This window comes from Chelonia mydas, chromosome 11 (genome assembly GCF_015237465.2).
Source record: "Chelonia mydas isolate rCheMyd1 chromosome 11, rCheMyd1.pri.v2, whole genome shotgun sequence".
NCBI classification, from domain to species: Eukaryota; Metazoa; Chordata; order Testudines; family Cheloniidae; genus Chelonia; species Chelonia mydas.
Window position 1 is genome coordinate 85,502 of NC_051251.2, and position 23,835 is coordinate 109,336.

Here is a 23,835-nt window from a genome sequence, read left to right on the forward strand (position 1 = left end):
TACATTAGCCTTTTTCCAGTCATCTGGGACTTCCCCCGTTCGCCACGAGTTTTCAAAGATAATGGCCAATGGCTCTGCAATCACAGCCGCCAATTCCTTTAGCACTCTCGGATGCAACTCGTCCGGCCCCATGGACTTGTGCACGTCCAGCTTTTCTAAATAGTCCCTAACCACCTCTTTCTCCACAGAGGGCTGGCCATCTACTCCCCATGTTGTGATGCCCAGTGCAGCAGTCTGGGAGCTGTCCTTGTTAGTGAAGACAGAGGCAAAAAAAGCATTGAGCACATTAGCTTTTTCCACATCCTCTGTCACTAGGTTGCCTCCTTCATTCAGTAAGGGGCCCACACTTTCCTTGGCTTTCTTCTTGTTGCCAACATACCTGAAGAAACCCTTCTTGTTACTCTTGACATCTCTTGCTAGCTGCAGCTCCAGGTGCGATTTGGCCCTCCTGATTTCATTCCTACATGCCCGAGCAATATTTTTATACTCTTCCCTGGTCATATGTCCAACCTTCCATTGCTTGTCATCTTAGGCATCTTTGGGGTATAAAGCAAGCAGCAATCCATAGTACATCCCCTATGGTTTTCTGTTCCATTCTCATAAGAACGGCCAGACTGGGTCAGACCAAAGGTCCATCTAGCCCAGTATCCTGTCTTCTGACAGTGGCCAGGGCCAGGTGCCCCCGAGGGAAGAACAGAACAGGGAACCATCAAGTTATCAATCCCCTGTCGGCCGTTCCCAGCTTCTGGCAAACAAAGGCTAGGGACACCTTCCCTGCCTATCCTGGCTGATCATCCCCAGGTGATTCTTCAGAGACATTCTAGGTAGTCGCCTCACTATCATCCGCATTTTACAGATGGGAAATTGAGGCACTGAGCAACTAAGAGACTTGCCCAGTACCTTACAGGATGTTTGTGGCAGAGCCAGAATTGAACCAGTGTCTCCGACAGGCCAGGCTAAGTGCTCTAACTACTGGATCATCCTTCCTCTCTGGTGGGGAACTGCAAAAGGAGATTCCCTATATCATGTGGACCACATAAGGACAGGGCACAACCACCATTCCTGTGAGTATCTATACAGGAAGAAGGTATCAAATAATGGAAGACTCTTTCATTTGTCAGACTGACTGAGGCATAATGAGATCCATTAGCTGGCAGCTGAAGTTAGAAAAAGTCAAACTGGAATGAAGATGCAGTGTTTTAACAGTGAGGATAATTATTAACTGGAATAGCTTCCTAATATATTTGAGAGAGTCTCCACCACTTGGAGCCTTTCCTTGAAAACTGTATGTCTTTCTTAAAGTTCTGCTCCAGCTCAACCATGAGTAATTATGATGGATGAAAGAATCACTGGGTGAAAATCTGCGACCTGTGTTCTGCAGGAGGTCAGACTAGATGATCAGCTTGTGGCCTTGGAATCTATGATCAGGGACCACTCAGTCCTTGCTCCCTCCTGGTAACAGCTCAGCAAGAAAGGGACAATGCCATAGCCCCACCCTTCAACATACCAGCCTGCGAAGTGGGCACGCATACCAGGAAAAGCACCCTATTTCATCCTAACATGTGCCCCCGCCCCAGTGTGCACTGAATAGTTCCACAAGAGGCACCATCTGTCCCAGTGCTTCTCCTAAGGTAATACAGCTGCTCTTCCCTACACAGAGCACCATGCAGAGTGTGCAACTGAGCCCTGTAGATTTATTCTGATTATTCCTCACTTTTCCTCTTTTTTCCCATTTGTTTATCTTTGCTTGAAATGCTTTGAATTAAGGAGAATTTAATTCAGTGGGGCAGAGATAACACACACACAGTGTTTCAACCTTCACTTCCCAAAACAGATTACAATAATAAATTCACAGATTTTAAGGCAAGAAGAGACAATTATGATAGAATCATAGACTATTAGGCTTGGAAGGGACCTCAGGAGGTTATCTAGTCCAACCCCCTGCTCAAAGCAGGACCAATCCCCAACTAAATCATCCCAGCCAGGACTTTGTCAAGCCTGACCTTGAAAACCTCTAAGGAAGGAGATTCCATCACCTCCCTAGGTAACCCATTCCAGTGCTTCACCACCCCCCTAGTGAAAAAGTTTTTCTTAACATCCAACCTAAACCTCCCCCACTGCAACTTGAGACCATTACTCCTTGTTCTGTCATCTGCTACCACTGAGAACAGTCTAGAGCCATCCTTTTTGGAACCTCCTTTCAGGTAGTTGAAAGCAGCTATCAAATCCCCCCTCATTCTTCTCTTCTGCAGACTAAATAATCCTAGTTCCTCAGCCTCTCCTCATAAATCATGTGCTCCAGCCCACTAATCATTTTTGTTGCCCTCTGCTGGACGTTTTCCAATTTTTCCACATCCTTCTTCTAGTATGGGGCCCAAAACTGGACACGGTACTCCAGATGAGGCCTCACCAATGTCTAATAGAGGGAAATGATCACGTCCCTCGATCTGCTGGCAATGTCCCTACTTATACAGCCCAAAATGCCGTTAGCCTTCTTGGCAACAAGGGCACACTGTTGACTCATATCCAGCTTCTCGTCCACTGTAACCCCTAGGTTCTTTTCTGCAGAACTACTGCCTAGCCATTCAGTCCCTAGTCTGTAGCAGTGCAGGACTCTGCACTTGTCCTTGTTGAACCTCATCAGATTTCTTTCTTTCGCATCAGATTTCAGATACTCAAGTCTGACTTCTCACAGGCCACAGAATTCCACCAAATGATAGCTGCATAGAGCCCATAAGTTCTGGATGAATGAGAGAGAATCTTTTACAAGTCATCTGATCTTGACATTCAGACTACGCTGTTTCCACCTACGAGATGGAAAGGGGAACAAACTTTCATTTAAAAAATGTATATTTCTCGACCTCATAGCTATGAAGGAAACCAAATTGGAACAATGTATAGACTGAAGCAGCATAAAGCAGGAGGCTGAGCTACCCCATGGGGCAAACTTATTATTTAAAACAAGTTTAGTGCTGGTTATGTGCTCATCCATGTGCAAAAACAAAATGAAGCCAGGCCCTACCCCAAAGAGCTACCAATCCAAAAGGCAATGATGTAGTTACAACGAAGCTTATTCCTACCTGTCAGGATTGTCTGAGGCACAGACAGAGTCGATGAGCCCCACATCCAGGGTTCCCTTCATAGGGGGAGAGACAGACATTTATCAACAATGTACATCCTGAAGCAGAAACATTTTCCTTCCTCATAAAAATCAAGAACCAAAGCTTTGCTTCTAAATTCCATCAGCTTTAATACAAGTGAATCAATGAGAGAGAGGAAGGAGGATATGAGACAGACTTCTATGTTCTGCAGACAGAAAGGTAGTGCAGAACTCCACATAGGAGCTGTGATGGTCAGTCAGCATTATGAAGCTCTGGGAAAACTGCATCTCCACCTCCCAGTCTCAGAACAAACAAAATATATTGGTATTCTCTTCATACAAATCTCCTCCCCCTGTATTTATTGTACTCCAAACCCTGTATGGCCTCCCCAAACCAATCAGGACCACCATCAATGATGCAACTCACTTTGCCCCACTCAAACTGCCAGAGATTCCTTGTCTCTGAACGATTCATCCCTGCTCTGCCCTTTCTTAAACCAGTTTTGAAGCCTGCCTGTCTGTAAATCATTAACTGTTCTGCCCATGGAACTGCGCATAGCTTACTTACACTGTTCAGGAACTACGTCAATGCTGACTTGGAAATACCTGCACAAGATTGACTGAACAATAATGGCTCTAAACATCTAACTTGCCAGGAACCTGGTTGACTAGTAACTCACCACGGCATTCTTCGGATTTGCCTGTTCATCTTGCATTTCCCTCAGCTGTTGGGCTGTGGCACTGTGCACTCGGCTCAGGACATTAAACCAACCACTGACAATCAGAACAAAACCAAGATTAGGATTTATGCAGTGAAACTAGATTCCAGAAGATGATCAGATTGAGAACGAAACAGAAACCCACCATCTGATGGAAGAATTATTTCACTCACTTCTTTCCTATAACACTCCAAAAGTGCCTCAGCCCTCTGAGCCTGATGGAAGCTCAACTTTTTCCCAACTGTCCATTTATCCCTGGAATATCTACATATGCTCCTAGATACCTGGCCTCACCAATCCCTTGGAAGCTGCTCCTATACAGTCCATCTCCATACTGCCCGTATGAGGAACCAGAAGTGGGTTATATGATGCACACCTGTCAGTGGACTTGGGAGAGGTTTCAGCAATGGGAAGGCAAGACGGGTTTGGATTAATTCCAGAAAAGAGTTCTGACCTGCCTCAACTCCCAGAAACCTTCTTGGACTAGCTCCCTTATCTGACCTGCATATAAACCCTAAAATCAGACTGTTTCCAACTGGTCAGTTTTATGATTTAATGGAAAGGGAAGGATATGAAGTTACCTGGCTGTGACAAGGATTCTTGTTCCAGACACAAGTCTTGAGAGTGACTCAGTCCTGGAGAACCAGCAAAGAGCCCATCCTACTCTAACTTCAGCTAAGAAGCATCTGGGTTTTGTAGAGAGGTCACTAACAGAAGCTCTAAAATGACAATGATTTGCCCTTTCTAGTGCAGGTGCTTTCCTCTTCCTTGGAATGGATGCTGCTATGGTGAGGCCAGGGGCTGACATTTAATACTTATTTCTGCCATCGGGCCAGGATGCCTGAAGGGAAGGATGAGTCATTCTCTGGGTTTACATTGCTGAAGTTTTATCAGATGACTCTGAAGACTCTGGTAAATTACAACTTTCACTCCGACTCCTGGATAAAACAAATTCCCTCTGCAGGTTGCCTCAGTCATTTACAGAAACCATGAATGGCTGGTATTGTTCACCTTGGATTTTATTTAATAAATAAATCAGCTAATAGACATTCCAGTTATAATAAGTGTTGCATGAAAAAAAACCTGTTCTTATCAAAAAGTCATGCTTAACTTAGGCCATATTACAGAAGCAAAAGGTAATGTATACTCTCAAGAAAGAGAGCAGTGGTGGAACAATGGGCAGAAGAAAGGAAGTTCCATGACTACATGAACACAGACTAAATTTCCATCTCATTTCTGGGGATGGGGAGTCCACAGATGATATTTGTTGTTAGAGAAGTATGTAATGAAGCTCAGAAACGAATCCCTTCTCATCCCAGCAGAGGAAAGTTAATGGACTTTCCAGGGCAGAGTTGAGATTCATTGAAGGAGCAGCATGGGAGTAACCCAGTAATGAATGAAGATGGATAATAAATTCCCTCTTGTACCTGGCATCTTCTGGTGACTCTGCCACAATGTGGTAAATTCTGTCCTCTGTCACAATATCCAGAGCATTCTCCTTCTCATGAATATCCACAATCTCCCTGTAACACAGTGAACGGTGAGACCCAGCAAGCTGAAAAACTTCCATAAGCATCACATTTACTCCATATGACTGATTTTTCATGCTGTACCATTCACTGTAGAAAATAAATGAATGGTGTCTGGCATGTCAACACTTGTTGAAACACAGGAATTTCACTGGTCAATAGCAAGAATTTCTGAATCCTCCTTAAAATGGCTGTACAGCTAAACTGTACAACAGCAGAAGGCACGCATACCAATTTAATACTTTCTTTAAACCAATCAGCAAACAGAGATTTGAGTTGCCAGAAAATAAAATGGGGAGGTGGACAGGTGGAGTTAGTTACACCCGCCATGACTGCTCATTCGTTTTGTTTCTTGGAAGGGCTGTCAATCTCAGTTAACTCAAGTGATTAACTCAAAACAAATTAACTCAATTAAAAAAATTAATCATGATTAATCAGAGTTTTAATTGCACTGTTAAACAATAATAGAATACCATTTATTTAAATATTTTTTGATATTTGGATGTAAATACCTTGCAATGCTGGCTACTACAGTGCCATGCAAATGCCTGTTCTGACAAGATCCATCCCCTGTCGCCTGTCTCATTTTCAGGTGACATTGTAAATAAGAATTGGGCAGCATTATCTTCCATAAATGTAAACAAACATGTTTGTCTTAGCAATTGGCTGAACAAAAGTAGGACTGAGTGGACTTGTAGGCTCTAAAGTTTTACATTGTTTTATTTTTTAGTGCAGTTATGTAAAAAAAAAATTCTACATTTTTAAGTTGCACTTTCACAATAGAGATTGAACTACAGTACTTGCATGAGATGAGTTAAAAATACCATTTCTTTTATCTTTTTTACAGTGCAAATATTGTAATAAAAAATATAAAGTGAGCACTGTACACTTTTTATTCTGTCTTGTAAGTGAAATCTATATATTTGAAAATGTAGAAAACATCCAAAAATATTTAAATAAATAGTATTCTATTATTGTTTAACAGTATGATTAAATTTGCAATTAATTGTGATTTTTTTTTATTACGTGATTAATTTTTAAAATAGTTTGACAGCACTATATCTTGGTACTCTAGGTGGAGACAGTATGAGGGTCTGATTCAATCTCTGGGTTCTACCAGTGAAAGACAGGATGCCTGGCTCTAGCAGCCAAAAATGTGCCCACAGGTTGGGGGAAGGCACAGCAATATAACTCACCCACAATCAAACTCCACTAGGAACCCTGGAGTTGTCTGGAATAGCGCTGAGGCAGATGGAGTCAGGGGTGGGGCAGAGCACATGGGTGATGTACTGAATTAGTGCCTCTCCTGGACAACCTCTGTCAGTGGCTACCATGCAGCCTCAGCTGGAGTCTGAAGCTGCTCCCTACACTGGACAAGGAATTTGAAAATAGGGAGCAATCCTAATCCCGCAGAGACTGACTGGATGATTCAACTGGATTTTCCTTCTCTACCCTCGGATTCCTCTAACCCTATACAATATTTCTAGGCTAGTGCAGCAGCCCTTATCACTAGTGATATGGACAGAGAATGTTGGAGTTCTATTGGGTTCATTCTTCTCACTCACTTTGCCCTTCTGATGTCTATTGTCCCCTTCAGTTTTTCCTCACTGTCATTCTCAAAGTACATCAACTTAGATTCTCGAAGAGCAAACCAGCGGCGCTTCCAGTTACGGCGAGACAGAGTTGACATGCCGCCTCCTTTTTTATAGAGCCAGCCTGACTTCAGGGCCTCTTGCTTAGTTCTGAACCACATGAAGGCCTCATTCTTCAGAACACACCATCGCCGTCTCCAGGGGTTCATCAGACCCCCTGCAGAAAGGAAAGAGCACAAGACATTATCAAACCTGCAGCATCACGCATCTCCCTAGTCTAATCCTTGTGTCTCAATTAGACATCTGGGCACCATTTCAGATCCGTGCCTGGCCACACATAGAAGGAATTGAGGACTGGATTAGAACTATGGCTGTGATTAGGGTTTGGCCAAAGAAAGAACAGAATCAGAGGTTGAACCAAACATGAACAGTTTCTGAGAAGTGAAAAGTGCACTCTGCTTTTGTTTTCTTGTAGAATTTGTAGAAATTCTCACTTGCTTCTCATTTTTTAATTTGCAGTTTGTCTGAAGTGCCAAGATGCTGTTACAAAGGTGCATCCTGAAGTTTCTGTGGCCTGCTTGAAACCAAGAAACACTGAAAAGCTAGAAAAAAAGAACAAAGTTCACAAAATGTTCATCTTAAAGATGGCTGAAGCAGGACTTTATGTAATCCAAACCTTGGCACCTTCTGAGGTTCCTCCCATCACTGATTCAGGAATTCCTGCAAAGCGAAGACCAGCACCAACAATGACAACTCCTCTCCATGCATGCAGTACAAACAGTTCCTCCTTCACTCCTTCGTATTTCTGTTCCAGAGTGCACACGCTGCTTTCCCAAATTTGCAAAACAGATGGATGTTCACCACACTATGCTCTTGCTCTGTTGTTTACACTGCCTCTCGCAGAACAGAGGCTGCTCTATACGCAGATTTTAAAACCAGAAGGGACCACTACAATTATTTAGTCTGGCATTCTGCAGAACACAGGCCACCATATCCTACAATGAGCACAAAACCTTGTGACTGAGCTACAGGCATGTCCTTTAGAAAGAAATATTCAATCTGAGTTTAAAGACTTTGGGCCACATTCTGAAGCAGAGTTACATCATCTTTGGGCCACTCAGGTAATGCAGAAGGACTGTAACACAGCAGTAAATGCCAAGCACGCAGAGAACTACCTAGGTTCTGCCATGGCAGTCCTCCATCAGCATGGGGGCCACTAAGGACATCTTAGGGAGAATGTGTAGACCCATTTATTACAATTGTAAGCTCAACTGTGACAAGTGAGTGAAAATCCATAAAATATCACAATAACCTATATCAAAAAATGTCAGTGGGAAAAAGTGCAAAAGGGAGGCAGAATAACTAAATTAATCCAAACAAAAAGGCCTACTGATATAACTCAAGGATTGTGTTAATAGGTCTGTAAACAAAAGGAGCGTGGGACTGGAAATCAATGAATCCAAATTGGTGTAACAACTTGGAAATTAGGCCTAATTGATTAAGAAAATAATGAGGAGATTAGCCCATCACTCCCCTTTTGGAATCCTTAAATAAAAACTTTGTGGGGAGAATTGGGCTGTCTGGCAACAACTGCTGGCTGGGAGATGGTTGGACCAGAAGGAGCAAGCTTCACCACCAAGGCTGTCAGCATCACCATCTCCTGGGGACCCCAGAATCCACTGTTACTCTGTTGAGCCTTTCTCATCCTGATCCTGAAAGATGTTCTGACCAGACCAGAGAGAGGGACCCATAGGACATCACAGCCTCCACGGAACACCAGTTGGCAGCAATACCCACTGCACTGGGAACCCCTGATACACAAAGCCTATCAAGGATGGGAAGGGGAGACAGAACTCAGCTACGCTCCTGCCGGTTACTGTCCCTGGACTCACCCCATGGCCCCAGTATCCACCCCGAAGCACCACATTGGGAAGGAGCTCCCTACACCTTATAGGGAGAAAAAGGAAAAGAGGGCTTCCATAGGTATCCTCACCATTCACTCAGATAACAACCATCTCCTGTTGTTTACTAACATAAATAGTCCTGTAGCTGTGGGATTCTGCATAGTCTCTTTTCTAAACTGAACATTCCCAATCTTTCCTGTCTCTCTTTATCTGAAAATCTTTCTGTTACTCTAATTATTTTCTTTATTTATCTGTGGACCCCTTCTATTTCGGCTATATCATTTCTGAGTTAGAGACAACACACAAGATCACAGTATTAATTGATTCAGAGAGTTAAAGGCCAGAAAGGACCATTAGATTATCTAGTTTGACATCCTATATGTCACAGGACATTAAATTTCACCCAGTTACCTCTATATTAAGCTAATAAATTACGTTACATTAAAGCAGCACTTCTCACACTGTGGGTTGTGACCCCAAAGTGGGTCGTGACCCCATTTTAATGGGGTTGCCAGGGCTGGCGTTAGACTTGCTGGGGTCTGGGGATGAAGCCAGAGCCTGAGCCCCACTACCCAGGGCCAAAGCCCGAGCCCCACCGCTTGGGGCTGAAACCAAAGCCTGAGGACTTCAGCCTTGGGTGGCTGGGCTCAGGTTACAGGCCCCCAGCCTGGGGCTGAAGCCCTTAGGCTTCAGCTTTGGTCCCCCCCGCCCAGGGTGGTGGGGCTCGGGCTTTGGTTTTGGCCCCAACTCCTGGGGTCAGGTAGTAATTTTTGTTGTCAGAAGGGGGTCACGGTGCAATGAAGTTTGAGAACCCCTGGATTAAAGCATCTTCCCAGAAAGGCATCCTGTCTGGATCTGAAGACATCAAGAAATGGAGAATCCACCACTTCCCTTGGTAGTTTGTTCCAATGGTTAATCACCTTCAATGTTAAAATGGTGTGTCTAATTTCTAATTTAAATTTGTCTGGATTCAGTTTCCAGCCACTGGTTCTTGTCATGCCTTTCCTCACAAGATTAGAAAGCCCTTTAGTATCCAGTATTTTCGCCCTGTGAAGAGACTTTTTACACTATAATCTAGTCACTTCTCAATCTTCCTTTTTGATAAGTGAAACATATTGAGCTCTTCAAATATCTCATTGTAAGGCATTTTCTCTCATCCTCAAATCACTTTTTGGTTCTTTTCTGCACCATGTCCATTTTTTCAATGTCCTTTTTAAAAAGCACACACCAGAACTGTATGCAGTGTTCCAGTACTGTCTCATCAATGCCACATACAGAGATGAAATCACTTCCTTACTCTTTCTCTCTTCACCCAAAGAGAACATTTGCCGTTTTTGCCACAGCATTGCAGTGGGTGCTCATGTTGTGTCACTTGTCCACTATTACCCATAAATCTGTTTCAGAGTCACTGGTTTCCAGGACACAGGCCTCATTCTGTAGGTATGGCCTGCATTCCTTGTTTGTAGATGTACAGCTTTGAATTTGGCTGCACTAAAATGTATTTTGTTTCAATGGGTCCAGTTTACCAAGTGATCCAGATCGCTGTGTATGACTGTCCTGACATCGTTATTTATATTCCACCAATCTTTGTGCTTTCTGCAAATTTTATCAGCAGTGATTTTAGATTCACTTCCAGATCATTGATAAAAAATGCTGAATAGCATTGGGCCAATCCCTACAGAACCTCACCCGACAAAGATTTCCTATTGACAACTACTTTGTTAGCCAGTTCTTAATCCATTTAACTTGTGCTCTATTGATAGTACATAGTGCCAATTTTTTAATCAGAAAGTTGGATGGTACTCACTCAAACACCTTACAAAAGTCTAAGGGCTTGTCCCCACAGAGACTCAGCGCACAACACGTCAGGGTGTAAATGTACACCTCACCAGCTTGCCATGCAGTAAGGGACCATGTGGACCCTGTAAGTTTCATAGTGTGCTTTGATATATGCCTGTTTCAAAAAGCACTATGGAACTTTCAGTGCATTGTCACAAGATCCACATGGCCACTTAGAGTATGTCTACAGTGCAGTTAAAAGCTGGGTCCAGCCAGCTGACTCTGGCTCATGGGGCTTGAGCTAAGGGGCTGTTTAACTGCTGTGTAGACATTCAGGCTTGGGCTGGAGCCTGGACTCTAGGGCCCTGCAAGTTGGGAGGGTCCCAGAGCTCAGGCTGCAGCCCGAGTGCGAACACCTATACTGCAGTTCAATAGGCCCTTAGCCTGCGCCCCACAAGCCTGAGTCAGTTGGCACAGGCCAACCACAGGTGTCTAACTGCAGTATAGACGTACCCTTAGTGTGTGGCAAGCCAGGGTATAAATCTACATCTACAAAGTTCCTTTATGAACCAAACTTGTGACCTCATCAGTGAATGAAATCAGGTTCGCTTAACAATACCTGTCTTCCACAAACACATGTGATTAGTATTATATTGACTCAAGGATGCAGCCAATTGTTTGACTTCACATGCAGTTTGGTCTTAAAAACATTCAAGAGATCAAAGGACTACATTCCCAGTGTTACTAACCATGATAATACTCCCTAACTGCACTTTGACATGTTTCCTGTTGGGCAGTTATGGAAACTGCCAGTATTATGCTCTTCCTACAATTCACCCACGTCAGGCTTCCCACAACACCGTACAAAGCTGCAGTCAGCTCTGGCATTAGAGAATAGGAAACGTGCCCAAGTACCAACACTGGGAATGTAGGATTCAAAATGGCTATGGGAAAGTAACAAGGTACGAAGGACAAAACTGGCACAAGGAAGTGGGTTAAACGTAAACTTTAAGTGATGTGCAAAGAGTTTTGTAACTTCTAAAATCATACTATAAATACTACTAGCTGAAATGCGTATCTTAGAAGGACACTTTCCGTATAAGGTGAACATGCTATGAAAAGGGTATGTATGTCTCTTTTTTGTATTATACTGCTTTATCTTTAGACAATGCACACAATACCCATTAATACATTCAACATATATGTTTTGGCTAACAATTAACTATATTCCCATTCTTTATTAATTGAATCCCATACCAGCTTTTCCATTATTTTGCCCAAGATTAATGTCAGTCTACCTGCCTATAGTTACTCAGGTCATCCTGCTTGCCTTTTTTGACTATTGGCACAACATTAGCACTCTCCCCTTGGTCTTCCAAGATTTATTAAAAATTAACGTCAGTGGACCAGAGAGCTCTTTGGCCAGTTCTTTTAGGACTTCTGGGTGAAAGTTATCCAGGCCTGCTGATTTAAAACTTTTGTCCACAGTAGATGCTATTTAACTTTGTCCATTACTAATGGACTGGAAACTACCTAATCATCCTGTTTCTTTCTAGTATGGACTTATTTTAGAACACTTCTGCCTTTTCTGCATCAGCATTAAAAATGTTACCAAGTATTTTAGACGCCAGCATCCTGGGTGATTTATAATCAGTATTATTCTTCACCCCAAAATTAAACAGAAGTTTTTGTTGGACTGTTTATAATGGTGTCCAAGTCTCTTTTCTGTCTCTGACAGTTAATATTGAACCCAGCAATGCCCATGAGTAGCTAAAATTATTCCCATGCATTACCTTGCATTTATTAGCACTAAATTTCATCTGCCAATGTGTTATAGATTTACCTCACTTGGGTAGGACCTCTGATGCTTCTCACAGTCTTCTGTACTTCTGACTAACATAAACAGTGCTGCATCTTGTGTAGATTGATGGTTCACCCCATTTTAGATTCATGAGTAAACATATTAAACACCACCAATTCCAGTACAGAACACCAGGGCATCATCCACTGTTAACCATGTTGAAAAAATGGAAGTTTTCAAATGAGTTTATATCTTGGTCAAACCACACCGGAATTTCACTGGACAAGAAAAAAGCATTTCTCTGATCCCGAGGCTTTCTCTGCCAAATTTCAAGGCCCTGATGCAAACAATGGTAGTGTTAGACCTCTCACAAAAGTTTACAAATATCTTTTATAATGGAAATTGATAGCTAACTCAAATAAAGAAAAATAGAATCATAGAAATTCATCCCCCCACACTGAGGCAGGATTAAGTATACCTAGGCCACCCTGACAGGTATTTGTCTAACATGTTAAAAACCTCCAAGGATGTGGATTCCACAGCCTCCCTAGGTAACCTGTTCCTGTATTCTTACAGTTAGAAAGATTTTCCTAATAGCTAGACTAAATCTCCCTTGCTGCAAGCTAAGCCAATTACTTCTTGTCCTACCCTCAGCAAACAGAACTGATCCTCTTTATAACAATCTTTTACATATTTGAAGACTGTTACCATGTTCCCCCTCAGTGTTATGTTCTCTAGATTAAACATGCCCAATTCTTTTAACCTTTCCTCATAGGTCATGTTTCTACAACTCTTATTTTTGTTGCTCCCTCTCCAATTGTTCACATCTTTAAAGTGTGGTGTCCAAAACTGAACACAGTACTCTAGCTGAGGCTTCACTAATGCCAAGTGGAACAATTACCTTCCTTGTCTTACTTACACCACTCCTGTTAATACATTCCAGAGCAACATTTGCCCTTTTCATACTATTGACTCGTATTCAACTTGTGAGCCACTATAACCTCCCAGTCCTTTTCTGCTGTACTGCTGCCTGGCCAGTTATTTCCCATTTTGTACTCATTCATCTGGTTTTTCCTTCCTAAGCATACTACTTTGCACTGGTCTTCAAAAGGTATAGTGGAAGTAAATCAGAACAAGGGGAGAGTCAATGAAACTGAAAGGCAGCAAATTTAAGACAGAAAAAAGGAAATACTTTTAACACAATGGATGATTACCTGTGCATCTGACTGCCACTAGATACTGTTGAGACCAACGCCTTGGTGGAATTCAATAAGGGAGAAATTCTCAAAGCTGCCTTAGGGAAATAGGCACACAATGCCAACTGGAAGTTATTTGCAATTCCAGTCGGAAGTTATGTCCCTATCTCCCTTAGGCTCCCTTGAAAGTCCCAGCCTCAAAGACTGTGAATTTTTATTGATCGTGGCAACATCCAAAATTACAATAGAAAGGACTACAAATGTAGAAGAGTCATTAATCCTCCAGTTTCAAGATATAAAGCATTCACTAATTGAGGGGATTAGAAAAAAACCTTCCCTTCTAGGCATGTTATTCCATAACTATCCACTTGGGGTTTTCTTGCACCTTCCTCTGAAGCAGCTGGTTCTGGCCATTGTTTTAGGGCTCATCTACACAGTGACATCCAGGAAAATTAATCTGAATTAATTGAAGGTGTGAATTTGAAATTAATTAGTTAAACTGCATTAAACCCCTGTGGGACCACATTCATTCAGAATTAAAGTGACCGTAATTTGGTTCCACTCAATTCACTTTGGAAGTGAATTAAACTAAACCAAATTAAGGCCACTTAAATTCTGAGTAACAGGGATTTAGTGCCTATGTTCTGGCAGGGGGAAGCGGCATGGGTGTGAACTTGCTTTTCCGAAGGGTCTCTACCTGGTGCTATCTCCCTGCAACCTGAAATCCTTCTTCCTCCCTGGCATTACCGCCTCTGTGGTCATGCAAGCATCCTAGAGATTATCCAGTCTTTACATATTCCACCCAATATTTTGTGCTGTTTTATCTCCCCAATGCTGTAGTTTAGTTTTGCTCATCTGAACTGCAAACACCTTAATGGGCACCCTAAACTGGTGTATAAAAGGGTTTCACTAACAGGGATATCCACTCTAATCCCTTCTAAATCTTTCTTCTGCAAAGATTTCCCATTTTTTCTTTGCTGGCTTGGATAAAGAGACAGAAAAAACGTAAGTAGAGAAATAAACAGGAAAAATGTGTGGAGAAAGGAAGGGAGAAGAAGCTGGAAGAACAAGGTACTCTCAATGCTTTCATGGTATAGACTACAGTCACTTACCCTTCATATAGAGATAACTGTGAAAATAGGGTGGTCCTGAGCCATTGAAGATTGTGACCCGGCCATTGTAGAATTCTTCGTCTGTGTCTATATAAACATCCACTTCCTCCTCACTGTCCAGAAACTAGAAAAAAAGGAAAAGATCAACTTCTCTAAGTCTAGGGCAGATGGGTACAGAACAACAAGGATCCAGCAGCCACATAACTAGATGTAAAACTTGAGTCAGATGCTCCCATATGTCCCTTTTACACAAAGCAAACAATTAAAATAGGGGCTTGACACCTCACCCACTAGTTCCTAAAGCCAACATACTCAGCTAGCAATGAGTTATTAAACAGAAAGGGAGCTGCCTCCAGTTACCTAAAGTGATAAACCCTCCTGCTTCTGGACATAATCCAAAATTTACTTAGTAGGATTAGAAAGATATTTTCCCTTTAGGAAGGTTCTTCCATAACTGACTATTGCAGGATTCCTTGCTCCTTCCTCCAAAGCCTCTCATACTGGCTGCTGTCAGAGACAGGATACCAGTATGGCAGTTCCTAAATTTCTATAATTGCTTCCTGATTATCAAGTAATAAGCATATCCTGGGCTAAATGAACTCTAAGGCCAAAAACACAGAATATTAAAATATGCTATTTAGCCTCTTTCCCAGCACACTAATTGGCTACTGTAAGTCTTTCTGCTTTCTTTGGGAATTGTTCTCAGAACTACAACGATATGCAACACAACAAAGAGGGCTGCCTCAATTTCTGACATTCTGTCCCCACCCTGGTAAGAGTGTGAGAGTCCGAGGCGGCGTATTTGCTGTGGGTCTGTGCACAGACATAACTTTCAACCAATTATCTGTGCATAGACAATTTCAAAGGCAGTAGCTTGTTAGTACACAGGGATCTGTACAATCATTGGACAGCCACTGAGACATAACAGGTCACTGTTTGTTCAAGTCTATGGTCGAATTGGCTACAAGTGGAACCTCACCCAGAATAAAGTGCTACACAATTTCAAATCCTCATTGCTCTGTTTTGAAAAATGTTCACTCTGACCAGATGTTGAGTTTAATAGTGATGAAGGCAGCCCTTCCACCCCCCACAAACTGCACGCGCTCTCTAGTCACTCCTCTCTTCTTCTCTGCCATTGCCATTCACTCTCCCTGATCTTCATTCTCACCCTTTCCCCTCTCATTCCCTCTCCCTCACTGCATTCAGAATCTGTTATTGCTGCACCTTCGCTTCTTCGTGGGCCCCTGCATCTGCTGCTGTTGCCCGGCTCCTGCTGGTCTCCTGGGCTCTAGAAGGCCCTCAGGCTGGTGGGGGCAAGCACCACCCTGCCCTATCAAGCCAGAAGATAGCTACTGGGATCTTTGCTCCCATGCCCTTGGGAGGGGGAATTGAGCTGGGATCTTCATGCCCCCAACCCCCAGGCCTAGGGATGGGTGGGGATCTGCTTGGCACACTGCTTCAAGTTTAGGATCGATAGCTCTGACCTAGTGTACCTTCACTCTTGCTCTAAAACTGCAGCATGGAGGGCGAGTGGAGTCCAGATTAAAGCTTCTGCCCAGCAGCTGCACCAGAAGACTGGCTCTGCTGAGCACTCCTGGAAAAATGCAACACAGGGTCAACTAGCAGGGTCACCAGAGGGAACCAAGGTCCTAGAAGCTTGAGCAGCTGCTGCTGCTACTCAGGTGTGGTGGGAAAATGTAATACTTCTAACATTACATCTCTCCTAAAACTGATGGACATCAATGACAAATTCATGGAGTACTGTGCAACTTTCTAACCAGGTATGCAGTGCTGCCAGAACCCAAATTTGGTAGTGTTGAAAGCAGGAGGAGGTTGAGGGGTAAGGAAACTGGAGGGTGGCAATACTGAGGGGAAATCTCAGGCAGTTTAGAAACTTGGGTGCCAGGTTAGCATTAAAGAAGGGCAAAAACAGAAGAAAGTAATTTTAAGGATATCCTGGTTATAACAGAACATGTCATCCCCCTTTAAGGGAAGGTACTGCTAGCATGCCTTTTATTGGAGCTCAGCACTTAAGACAAGATAATTCTGAGAGATTTGGGCGCCAGAGGGATTGATGGGAGGTATATTCCCACATCACATGACAGAGGAGCAATGTGACTAGAATAGGGACTATATATAAAGCAAGATCTGCTCTGGAGGTAGAGACCTGCAGACCTCTACAGGGGGAGGTCTGGGGTAGAGAACACTCAGCCCAGGAAAGGGACTGTGAAAAAAGGTCCTGTGGATAGGTAGGACACAGAAGGACCTGGGGGAAATAAGGAAACGATCTGACGCACAGTTGGCTAGATGTGTTTTGTTGTTGTGAGGTGTGTTTTTTAGTTTTGGTGGGGTTGGGGTGTTTTGTTTTGCCTTCCTCTTAAGCATCACAGATTGGCCATCGCTAGCGATGAGACACTGGACAAGCTAGACCAGTGCTCTGAGGTGGTAGGGAATTCTCTTTCTAGATGCCTGACTGATATTTCTTGCTCACATGCTCAGAGTCAAGCTGATCACCAGATCTGGGCTTGGGAACGAATTTCCTCTCAGCTCATGTTGGCTAGGACCTTGGGATTTTTTCCCCCTTCCTCTGCAACATGAGACATGGTTCACTGCTAGGATCATCTGGGCACCTTTCACCTAATCAATTCCCTGCCATTGCAGAAGCCTTGGGCATTGATGGTGACTTAGTTTCTCCCATTCTCTTCCTGTGGCACAGTTACACTTGCTGAGGCCTGAAATGTTTTAATCTAAAGCATGTGGGTTTAACAGATGGGTATCTGGGTGAAAATTATTGGCCTGTGCTATACAGAACATCACGCTAGATGATTTAAGGTTCCTTCTCACCTTAAACTCTGACTCTACGAAAATGAAATATAGCACTTGAGTGGGCTCGAGGCCCACTGCAGTACTAACCTTTTTTAAGAGCCCAAGGCCAGAACTTTCAGTGAGTGACAGCAAGTACCTCTGGAACCTCTGGGTCAGAGGGTTATGGTAACATGAGCATGACCAAGCGTGTTTTAATACAGCCAAATGCAAGGTGATACATGGGAATGGGTGATGGAGAATGGATCACTCGATGATTACCAGTTCTGTTCTTTCCCTCTGGGGCACCTGGCATTGGTCACGGTCAGAAGACAGGATACTGGGCTAGATGGACTTTTGTCTGACCCAGTATGGCCGTTCTTATGTTCTTAAGGAACAAAGAACATAGGCTGTAATTGGAGGATGAGGGAATTTATTCTCGAAAGGACTTAGGGGTCTTTGTGGATAACCAACTGAACATAAACTCCAGTGTGGTGCTGTTGTAAAAAGGGCTGGATTATAAACAGGAAACTACCAAGAAGTAATAGGGAGGTGAAACTGCCTCTGTATACAGCACCGGTAAAGCCCCTGCTAGAAAACTGTGACCAGTTTTATTGTCTTCATTTTAACAAGCATGTTAAAGAATAGAGAAGGCTCAAGTAAGAGCTACAAGAATTACTGAAGATCTGGAAAACCCACCTTACAATAAAAGGCTTTTTAAAGAACTAAAACTAATGTATTACAGAGTAGGTAAGAAGCAATTTGATCACGATCTAAGAACCTACACAAAGATAAGTTATCTGACAAAATGGGGTCCTTTAATAAAAACACCATAACAAGGTCCAAGGGCTGGAAGTTGAATTTGGAAAAATTCAAACTGGAAATGTGATGCAATGTTTAAAAAGTATATGTAATGAATCACTGGAACAGAATAGCATGGGAAGTGGTAAGTCAATCTTCATCTGGAGTCCTTAAATAGAGACTGAATATTTTTCTAACAGATATGTAGTTCAACCACAAGACACTGGTCTCAACAGTGTCACTTATCTATCTAAGGCATCTTTAATGTATTTATCCTCACAATACCCGTGGGAGGTAGGGACGTAACGTCACCATTTTACAGACAACTAAGGCCCAAGTATGTAGGAGTTGTGGTGCTGACGAAGGAGCCTAAATCTCATTTTCAACTTGGATTTAGGCACTTAGGAACCTAAATCCCATGGACAGGCTCCTAAGTGCCTAAATCCATTTTGAAAATTATATTTAGGCTCCTAAGTCAGTTAGACATTGCAACGTTAAGCGCCACAACACCTAAATACCTTTAAAAATCTGGGCCCATGTGATTTGCCCAAGAGCACAAGAAGTCTGTGGTGGAGCTGGGAACTGAACCGGGGTCTTCAGAGCCCCAGACCCCTAGGCCCACCCTTCCTGTAATTCTCACAGGGGAGGGAATTACTATGTGAAATTCTATGAAGGTCAAACTAGATTATCACAACGGTCTCTTCAGGCTTTAAAATCTATTCATATATTCTATACACAGTAGGTGGCAGCTGAAATCACGAGTAGATGATTTAGGAGTTAAGCATCTACTCTGAAACCCTTGCCTAAGCAAGGCCAATAGGGGTTTTGGGGATGAGATCAATTCTATCTATTGTTCTTACTCTCACATTTGGTTTCCTCTCATTGTTACCCATTAGGTCTTCCCTGGAGAGACTTAAGCTATTAATATAAAGTCTCTGATGAGAGAACACATGGCAGATGTTAATCACACTGCTGGAAGGTGCTCAGATAACATGGTGATGAGCACAGTATAAGAACCTGTACAGAAAGCGGAAGTCTGCTGGCTTGTGTGGGGGCCAGTAATGACGGAGAGACGCATCCCCTCTGCCTTTTCACTAATTGCTTACTGCCAACACATCAGGTCCTCTCTCTCATGACCATTATTAGTGATCTAGTATTGGCCAGCAAAGATTCATAGACTCTACGGCCAGAATTGATCACTGTGATCATTTACTCTGACCTCCTATATAACAGGAGATGGGCTAAGAGAGTATTATCTACTAATAACTGCACTCAAAGTGAGACACCAGAGAATGAATAGATAAAGCAAAACTGGCTTTCAGTTAATGCAAAAATTCTTACGGAGTCTAGGCTGCCACGATTGGAGTCCATGCTGGTACCATGGGAACGCCTCAAGATCTCCTCACCATTTAGGGGCTCAGCCAAGGTGCTCCCAGTATCTCCAAAACCATCAAACTCCTCGTGGTCATAGTCAGACTCCACATCTGGTGGGAAGCTGTAAATTGGCTCTCCCATCACCCCACTGTTACTCCTCAGGGTTTCTGAGACTGTGTTGTAAATACTTTCTGTGGTGTCAGATGGGGCACTGTGCTCCTCGGGGCTTTCCACAAGATGATCTGCGGTGCTGTCTACCTCCACCTCACCCCTTCTCAGAAATGGTAGATTCATATATGTGTCTTCCTCATTGGAGTTGTCGCTGGTTCTGGTGCCGTGTTCATCCAAAACAACCAGGCTGGGGACAGAGAGCCCCTCATCATCAGCATGAAAGCCTTCATCTACTTCTTCCTCAGCCAAAGGCGCCACAAGGCTGCAGTCAATGTTGAGGGTTCCTTCATTGGAAAGTGAATGTTCTAGGCTTTGCACGCTTTCATCCAGGTTTCCAAAATCCAGTAGTTCCAAGAACTCTTGAGCGACCCTGGACGCTTCCTTCTCTAGCCTCTGGATCTCCTCTTCTCGCTGCCAGTTAATTTCATTCTTGGTGTTTTCACAGGCCATGGACATGTGATCTGCCTTCTGCTGCTGCTGTAGCTTCTCAATCTCCTTTTCCAGCCTTAGGATTTCCTCCATCTGCCTTCTCTCCTCTTCCTGCAGTGGGATCTCCTCCTCCTGGGTCCTTAACACCTCCACCTTAAAGAAATTGTGCCAATATCAAATTAAAGAGCCCCAACCTATAAAGGGGCTGCCTTCCTGGGTCCTCCAATTTCTCTTCCCCACAGGAACATGCCTGTTGTGTATTCTCACTTCCCCTCTATAAAAAGCCACTGCATGTATCCTTTCTGTTTTTCATCCTCCCACTCCAATGCACAGCTATGGTATCTCCAGTCAAGGCATATAGCTCTGAATTTCTCAGCTGCTCTGTAGCCTCATTGGAAGGCTAGCTGCTTTATTAGAGGACCAGGCCTGTTCACCTGCTATCCACACTAAATATGGTAGAGATGAAGGAAAATTCCAGGAAATGCACCACAATATGCAGATGATGAAGGAGACTGGAAAACATTATGACAGTTTGGAGATAAACAGCACCCCCCTCCCCCCGTTTTTGCTGGAAAATGATTGTTGATGGGTCTACAATAAATATTAAAGGTATCATGTAAATCCACTTAGTTCCACACAAATATGACAGTGCAGCCAACTAGGTGGTCTCTTCCTTCCACAGTGATCAGTGCCTGCTTGGGTTAAGACTGAAACTGTTGTTTAGATACTACTTTTTGCTAGTTCAGTATGTGCACTAAAAAGTTATTTCATTCAGATCTCTCATCTTCCCTGAGCTGACGAACCAGGATGAAGAAGATAAAGGAAGGGAGACCAGAAAATAACAAGTTGTTTTTACAATCAGCTTGTTCAACATGCTCAGTTATGTTGCTAGAACCTTGAATGGTTAGATTGGCAATCAGAAGGTGGAGATTCATAGCCGTTCTAACTCCTTTCCACTCGTCCTTTGTTTTGATTGTTGCAGGCCACAATATAGCAAAAAGGACTGTGTCACAAAATGCAGCTCATCAAAGGGTCATGTGCAATAAGCTCACCGTCAGAGATAAAACAGGATACAACCTGTCTAACCCTGAAATGTTTAGATAGGAACTCTGCAAAAAGATGCTAAAACAATGAACATGCCATCTTAACTAGACAACCCTTCTGCTGTGGTCAGGCACCTGTAGATTAAGAAGGAAAAGAATGCTTTCATAGGGAGTTTTTCTAACATGTTTTATCACAGTAAAATAAAGGTGCATATTTCAGGAAAAAGAATAGTCAGTGAAGGCAACCAGCAGAGGAGCCTGAGCTACAGAGGGTCCAAAGAGGAGACACAGAAAAGGCATGAACAATTAAACTTACCTGAGCCACCTGGAGTATAGCATTCAGCTGCTCTTTTTCTCTGTTCAAAAGAAGACAAAAGTAAGTGACAGACCCAGATCATCTGAGTATTTGAACAGAAATTATGGCGAATCATCTCTCTATGGTTAAGGGTGAAGTAAGGCTCCTGTTATAAAGCTGATTTAGTAAACCCACCAAGCTCCTTCACGCTTGGCATGGCCCATCCTGGCACATGCATTCTTTACTTTGAGGTAAATCAGGAAATTGGATCAGATGGAGTGGGGCTGAAAGGACAAGAAGGCAGGATTACATAGACTCATTATGGTCTTGAGCTAAAGCCCATTGTGGTTAATGGGAGGCTTTTCCACTGATTTCCAAGACCACTGGATCAGGCTCTATGTGCACAATTTCAGTTTCGAGAACATTCTCTTTTTTTAAAGCACTCCAATCCTCAGCCCTGAGCCCCCCACCAAACAGCAGGAGTTTGCTGGGGGCGGGGAGAGGGGCGGTGGCCACTGCAGAAGTCATGGAGGTCAAGGAAAGTCACGGAATCCGTGACTTCCATGACAAACTCGCAGCATTAGTCATGAACAATAATCATCTGAACATGAGCTCCCAGTGGGACGCTGTGGCCAAAAGACCTAGTGGGATCCTGGGATGCATAAACAAGGGATTCCAGAGTAGAAACAGAGAAGTTATTTTACCACTATATTTGGCACTGGTGTGATGGCTGCTGGAATCCTGTGTCCATTTCTGGTGCCCACAATTCAAGAAGGATGTAATTAAAGTGGAGAGGATTCAGAGAAGAGCCACAAGCATGATTAAAGGATTACAAAACATGCCGTATAGTGACAGACTCAAAGAGCTCAATCTATTTAACTTAACAAAGAGAAGGTTAAGGGGTGACTTGATCACAGTCTAGAAGTATTTACATGGGGAACAAATATTTAATAATGCTCTCTTCAATCTAGCAGAGAGAGGTATAACACAGTGTACTGGCTGGAAGCTGAAGCTAGACAAATTCAGACTGGAAAGAAGGGGTACATTTTTAACTATGAGGGTAGTTAATGAATGGAACAATTTACTGAGGGTTGTGGTGGGTTCTCCATCAATGAATTTTTAAATCAAGATTGGATGTTTTTCTATAAGATACGAATTCTTTTGGGGACATTCTATGGCTTGTGCTATACAGGAGATTACACTAGATGATTCCAAAGCTCCCTTCTGTCCTTGGAATCTATGATCAAATTTACAGGGGATTAAAAATCATGCAGATGAGAAGGTTACTTACCTACAATTGGAAGTTCTTAGAGAAATGTGGTCCCTATCTTATTCCACACATGGAAGCGCATGCACACCAAGCACCCGAGTGTAGAAGTGTTTCTTAGCAGTGTCCGTTGACCCGCACGCGTGTTGTGCATCTCCTCCTGTTCCCAGCTGAGGATATAATAGGTCGTGCAGGTCAACACCTTTTCACTTTCAGTAGCAGGCTCTGGTGGATTCTCTCCTGCTTTGTGTGAGGATTTGCCGAACCGAGGCAGAGTATGCACAGTCCACACTTGATGCCCATCCAAATACCAGATTGTGAGGTGAAAAGGGTCTGGATTGGGATGACTGAGTCTCCCTTGGTCTTGTGTGAGGAGATCTAGGAGTGTGCGGAAGCCAGAATCTGAGGATGTCTGCGAACCAGAACTGCTGGGCCAGAAAGGGGCTATGAGGATGATGTTGGCTCTGTCCTGGCGAATCTTGTGTAGCACTTGAGGGAGGAGGGAATGAGGGGAAAGGCAAAGCGGAGGTCGCCCGTCCAGGGGAGGAGAAGAGCATCACCCCAAAGATGTCATAGGACACGAGTGCAGTGGTGGATTACTGCATGGGCCAACAGAGCCCATGCCCAGGAGCTCTGGCCAATTTGGGGGCCCCCAGGAGTGCTGGAACTCTGACCACACCCCCTTCTCCTCTGCTCCCCCACCAGGGCCCCGTCCCCGACCAGGCTGGAAGCCGGAGCCAGGCCAGAGCCCAAGTATCTCAGGTCACTGTGGGGGGACCCGGACTCTCCAGCTGCCCGTGGCTGGGGGCTGGGGTGCCTGGGATGCCTGAGAACAGTCCTGTCCTTATCCCTGCACCCCAGGGCAGGTGGAGGGTCTGGGAGCCCAGGGGCGCTGAAACTGCGGGAGGAGGGTCAGGGGGG

General features: G+C 43.7%; 1 protein-coding gene across 5 annotated transcripts in view; it reads right to left on the reverse strand.

Moving 5' to 3' along the window:
* The window catches only part of LOC102934044 (unconventional myosin-X), a 287,560-nt gene that overhangs the window by 77,279 nt on the left and 186,446 nt on the right, over positions 1–23,835 (reverse strand). For all 5 annotated transcript variants that reach the window (XR_006284703.1, XM_037912692.2, XM_043524831.1 and 2 more), the window contains 7 exons: positions 21,669–21,708; positions 19,677–20,462; positions 14,733–14,856; positions 6,914–7,157; positions 5,247–5,342; positions 3,781–3,874; positions 3,081–3,136 (listed from right to left, as the gene is read on the reverse strand). Coding sequence is in view for 4 of the 5 variants with exons in the window: in XM_037912692.2 (XP_037768620.1) it covers positions 3,081–3,136; positions 3,781–3,874; positions 5,247–5,342; positions 6,914–7,157; positions 14,733–14,856; positions 19,677–20,462; positions 21,669–21,708 (1,440 nt within the window). In the remaining variant the exon portion in view is untranslated. The remainder of the gene's footprint in view (positions 1–3,080; positions 3,137–3,780; positions 3,875–5,246; positions 5,343–6,913; positions 7,158–14,732; positions 14,857–19,676; positions 20,463–21,668; positions 21,709–23,835) is intronic.